Here is a 6,000-nt window from a genome sequence, read left to right as displayed (position 1 = left end):
CCCTCTGGACCGACTCCATCCTGTTTATATCTTTCCGTAGGTGCGGTCAGATATAAACATGATGGAGTCGGTCCAAAGGGCGGCTACAAAACCAGTAAGCGGTCTCTGTCGTAAACATATAGGGACAGGCTTAGGAACCTCAACATGTATACACTGCAAGAGAGAAAGGGGATATTATAGAGAAGTTTAAATACCTCAGTGGTGTCATTATACAGGAAGCAAGCCTTTTTCAAGTGAAGGAAAACTCTGGAGTGAGGGGGCATATGATGAAGTTAAAAGGAAATAGACTTAGGAGGAATCTAAGAAAATACTCTTTCACTGAAAGGGTAGTGGATGCGTGGAATGGCCTCTCGGTGGAAGTTGTGGAGACAAGGACTGTGTCAGAATTTAAGAAAGCACGGGACAAGCATGTGGGATCCCTTAGGAAAATAAGACTTAGTGATTACTGAGGATGGGCAGACTGGATGGGTCATTTGGCCCTTATCTGCTGTCATGTTTCTATGTTTCTATAATGGCAATTGCAACATCATCCTAGCAACTGACTTCAGGTGATCTCAAAAATTACTCCCAATATGCTGTATAACTATGAGAAAGAACAACTGTGGATCAAAAGAAGAAAAGTTATGTGCATTGATGTCTCTCAATGTTGTTATAAAAAGAGTTTACACTGTTGAGGGTTGAGGACGATAACTTTGGATTAATCAATCTACCTGTACTTAGGCACACATTCTCTGACATAGCTGAACATGCAGCTCTCCAGAAATAAATAATTACAGAGTACAGCACACTTGATTAAAAGTGTGGTGTACTCCGTGTATGTTTTTGAAATACGTTTCTGGGATATCTTTTACGTTAAGGGTTATCTCATCTATGCAGCATGGCCTTCTCTACCAGGCACATGGAGTATGTTTTCAGTGAAAATGCAACCCCTCTCTCCTGGGCCCCATGATGGTCTCAGTCCTGGACGCGTTACTTCTTGTGGAATGACATGGAACATTAATATGACAAAAATGACAGAAAAGCACATTTTTGTTTAGCAGTCCTGAGTAAATGAGATGTAAGGATGGAGGTGTTAGATCCAGCGACGTTCTCCAGTTCTACTATTAAATAGATATTCTCTTCCTGAAACTACACAGAAAGAAAACAAGTTACTCCAGAGACCATATGTAGACATCATATCCCATTTACCAGTCACTATTTATAACCACATAGACAAGTGTTCATGACTTCTTTTTTTTTTTTTTTCATTTATAGAAGACTTTATTGAGCATTGTTAAGACAAAACAAAACATACTCATCTCAGCCCATTACAAAATGCAACAGTTGTGCTTAACATAACACAGAGTACATAGCTGAAAAAAGCACAAGGAAATATCAATGCTATGACCAATACAGATAATACTTCAAGATTTTTAGTGCTATTATTGTTATATCCCCATAACCCTAACTACCAGCATCCCCCAAAGCCCCCAATGAACCCCCCCTCCTCCCCCCCAATACCATCCCATCCACCCCCGCCTTTCATCAGAACCAGTCAACTTTTATCGAGAACACGCATTCAAAAAGGGTATCCATTGTGGCAAGGTTTTTCTTTTCACCGCCGTCAACCTCTCCATCTCACATATATAGCGCACATATACAGCCCAGACCTGTCAAGTGCGGGAGGATTGTGCTGAGCGCATGCTCGGCACAATTCGCCTGCACTTCTACCCGATAATCAGAGATAATTGCACTGCTTAAATTTGCATGCATTTTCTCTGATCATCTGCTATTTTTAGAGCGCTGTTTGGAACAGCGTGGGGCTTTGATCATCTGCCTGCCAGAGAGGGAATAATAGCCCAGGCCGGAGCATGGTTTGAAATAGTGATATGACCCATGTAAGAGTCACCCCCCCCCCCCCCCCCCGATAAGGTTTTGTCAAGAAAAACAATCTATTCTGGAATAAGAGAGATGCACATCAGAATAAAAGGTATAATCCCGCCCTCTAGGATGACCCATAAAGACCCATCGCATTCACAAAGTTTTTCAATGCCTGAGAGATTTTATAGTCAGTCGGAGCAGATCAATCAAGCCCAGGCTGCATAGTAGCATTAAAGTCTCCTGCCACCAGCACTTTTCTTCGAGCAAAGGTCTGCAACTCCCTTTGGAGGCGCACAAAAAAAACTCTCTTGCCGTTCATTTGGGGCATAAACACTAACCAAAGTGTACTCCTCCTGCTCCAACATAACATGCAAAAAGATACAGTGACCCTCTGTATCTCTCTTCGAGTGCACGAGTTGCACCTGGACATCCTTATGAAACATAATAGCCACCCCTCTTTTCTTAGCTCCCTTTATATCAGAAGCGTAATATACTGTCAGGTACTGCCGAGAAGATAGCAGCCCCTCGTGCTTCTTTAAAAAATGAGTTTCCTGCAAAAAAACCACATGCGGATGCATCAGACGCAACTCACGCAGTAGTGCATGCCTTTTATATGGAGAATTCAGCCCCTTTACATTATAAGTGAAAACCTTAAAGTCTGCCATCTAATATTCTCTGTTCAAACCCCATGTGTGATGAAAGGCACATACAACCCACAGGCGCCTCCCACAACCCCCCCCCCCTCTTCAAACCCAACACCCCGCTGTCCCAACCCAACCTCCCCCCCCCTCCAGCTACCCACCAATCAACACCCTCCAGCATTGAGTGTGAATTCAAAGGAAAGCAACCCACAGAGCAAACACACCTCCCAGACCCTCCCCCACACCTCTCACACACACCCCACCCCTTAAAGTCAAAGCTAATGTAATACCCCCCCCTCTTCAAACCCAACACCCCGCTGTCCCAACCCAACCTCCCCCCCCCCCTCCAGCTACCCACCAATCAACACCCTCCAGCATTGAGTGTGAATTCAAAGGAAAGCAACCCACAGAGCAAACACACCTCCCAGACCCTCCCCCACACCTCTCACACACACCCCACCCCTTAAAGTCAAAGCTAATGTAATACCCCCCCCCCCCCCCCCGGCCAAAACACCCCACTAAAACTTTAATCCCCTCTCAGTCTCCCATCATCCTACAAGCCAGCACTACACACCATGGAATAAATCATTTTGAATTAACACCAGTGTCCTCAGTTTACAGTCAGGTCTGAGCTTTCTGCGCCTTCAATTTCTGTGGAACTCTCTTCCACTTCTGCAGCCCTGCCTTTGACTCAGAAGCCATCCCTGTAGGCATTGTCTCCTGCTTCAATCACTGACTTCATAGCATGCCTCTGTGCTAATGTAAACACTGAGAGATTTTGAAACACAGAGACCCTTGCATCATTATACTCCAAGGTGGAGAGCTGACGTGCCTTCTGCCACAACTTTTCCTTAAAAGCATATAAAAACGAACAAGAATATCTCTGGGGCTATTGTCCACTCTTTTCCCCCGCACTCTACGTGCTCCATCAATCGCCGCTGCAGCAGGATCCCATATGTTTCATGTAGTATCTTTGCACAAAGGTTCTGCACCAGTACCGGAACATCTTCCATGTCACCAGTTTCAGGGACCCCGCGGAACCGCAAGTTATGCCTCCTTCCCCTGTTCTCAAGATCATCAATTTTGTACTGAAGTTCCTCCGATTGGTCCTGCAGCTGGGAAAGTCGCAAGCCCACCACATTATACTGCTCCGCCTGCTCGTCCACCCGCTGTTCCAGGGTTTCCACCCTACCTCCAAGCTCTCGGAGATCTAAGCTGATTGTGTCCACATGTTCCAGTATTTCTACCCGAGACACTTTTATTTCTTCTCGTATCGCCTCCAAAGACCGAGCCACATCAGCCGGCATGCTTTTCTTTGAAGCGGAGCGACGCGGAGCCACGCGGGATGCAGCCGAGTCTGAATCAGACATCGCGGGAGAGATTTGGTGCGAAAGACTCCGCTCTGTCCGTCTCATCGATGTGTGCTCTCCCCCCCGATGCTGCGAGGAAGATGACTTACTCATTCTTTTCAGCAAAAGTCACTGAACGTTTCCCGATATCTTGTTTGCAAAAATTGGCGGTGAAGACCACAGATGGTGTAGCGATAAGATAGGGAAGTGCAGGAGCTAAAAGCCTAGGCAGCCATTCAACCCCGTGACGTCACTTCCTTCCAAGTGTTCATGACTTCTAATTATAGAAATAGTCAATGTCCATGCCATTGATTCTTAACTACAGAAACAGGCAGTATCTTCTGTCAGCCACACCTTCTAAGTTACAGTATAGATACTAAGGAGACCTGTTCTAGTTTTCCTGGAACAGTTTAGTTTTTGTCTTCATGTCCCAACAAATTTCTTATTTTCAACCCAGACATTGAAACAGAAGATGTTGGCCATTAAGGACTATTTGGTCCATGTAGTCTGCCCATTTATACCCACCTACTGTGCTCACAGGTAATCTGTAGTCTTCTCATTCCATTCACTCTTTATGATTGTCCTATACAATCCTTGAATTTTGCTTCTGCTTCAGCTCTTAGTCCCTACAGTGGACATCGATTCCAGATATCCCCCACTTCATTTAAAAAAAAACATAGGAGGTCATGACCATTCCTGATGCTTCCGAAATTTCCACCTAGGAGCTGGATGTTGTATACCATCAAGGCACTAATTTTTGGAAGGAAGTGACCGTAGATTTATTTAAAAAAACATATGTAGGCAGACCTAAAGGGAAAATCTTTGGGAAAAGGCTCCTGAAAGACAGACATTTGCCAAAACATGGGCCCGAGGACTTGAGGGACTACAATTCCCAGCTTCCCCGGGGTAGGTCATGTGACTTTAGAGGGGTTAGCCCTCACTACAATTCCCAAATTTCCAGGAGTTAGTCACATGACTCATTCAGATGGGGCAATCATGACTACAATTCCCAGGTTCCCAAATGTGGGTCCCATGACCCTGGCAGACAGGTTGTTCTTAAGGATTATCAGCTGTGGAAGGGAGCAGAAGAGGAGGAACCAATTGAGTGGTTGCTGATAGATGGGGCTTCAAGGAGAGACTGTAACACCATAACCAGAACCTATGGACATTTATGCCCTTGCAAAGGCAAAGAGAGAGACGCCTAAGAGCCTGATAACCAGGGCTTTTTTTGACGGGGTACTTGGGGGTACTACCGGCACCTTTTCCATTGTATGCTAAAATTGGCCCGTGGACCCCAAGTTTTAATGAAAGAGCCAGCATTTGTAGTGCACTGGTCCCCCTCACATGCCAGGACACCAACCAGGCACCCTGGGGGCACTGCAGTGGACTTCAGAAATTGCTCCCAGGTGCATAGCTCCCTTACCATGGGTGCCGAGCCCCCCAACCCCCCCCCCAGGTCCGCCTGCCTGAAGTACACTGCACCCAATACAACTGTTCCAGGGACCTGTATACTGCTGCAATGGACCTGGGCTGGCATTTGAGGCTGGCTGGCATTTGAGGCTGGCTTAGAGGCTGGCAAAAAAGTATTTTTAAACTTGTTTTTTTATGGTGGGAGGGGGTTAGTGACCACTGGGGGAGTAAGGGGAGGCCATCCCCGATTCCCTCCGGTGGTAATCTGGTCAGTTAGGGCACATTTTTGAGGCTTGGTCGTGAAAAAAAATGGACCAAGTAAAGTCGGCCAAGTGCTTGTCAGGGACGCCCTTCTTTTTTCTATTATTGGCCGAGGACGACCATCTCCTAATCACGCCCCAGTCCCGCCTTTGCTACCCTGCCGACACGCCCCCGTGACGAAAAGCAGTTGAGGGTGTAAAAAAATCGGCTTTTGAATATGCCAATTTGGACGACCTTGCGAGAAGGACGCCCATCTCCCGATTTGTAAGCAATGTCCAAAAAAAGTTATTTCACGTAGTTTAAGAATACTGCAGCCTGTGGTGGAACAAACGGCCCTTAGGGTTTGATAAAGTGTGCTCAAGCCTGACATTGTCCACAGAAGGGCACACATTTATTTATTTTATTTATTTATTTGTTGCATTTGTACCCCACATTTCCCCACCTATTTGCATGCTCAAGAACATCCAAGAACTCCTCGA

General features: G+C 46.0%; 1 protein-coding gene across 1 annotated transcript in view; it reads right to left on the bottom strand.

The window, feature by feature from the left end:
* Positions 1-790: 790 nt before the first annotated feature.
* LOC115472490 (cadherin-related family member 4-like) overlaps positions 791-6,000 on the bottom strand; it is a 95,650-nt gene continuing 90,440 nt past the window's right edge. The window contains exon 10 of the mRNA XM_030206782.1: positions 791-1,128. Within this exon, the coding sequence (XP_030062642.1) occupies positions 1,073-1,128 (56 nt within the window). The 3' untranslated portion in view covers positions 791-1,072. The remainder of the gene's footprint in view (positions 1,129-6,000) is intronic.

Source organism: Microcaecilia unicolor, chromosome 6 (assembly GCF_901765095.1).
Source record: "Microcaecilia unicolor chromosome 6, aMicUni1.1, whole genome shotgun sequence".
Classification (NCBI taxonomy): Eukaryota; Metazoa; Chordata; class Amphibia; order Gymnophiona; family Siphonopidae; genus Microcaecilia; species Microcaecilia unicolor.
Note: the sequence above shows the minus strand (reverse complement) of the source record. Positions and strands in the feature narration are given on the sequence as shown.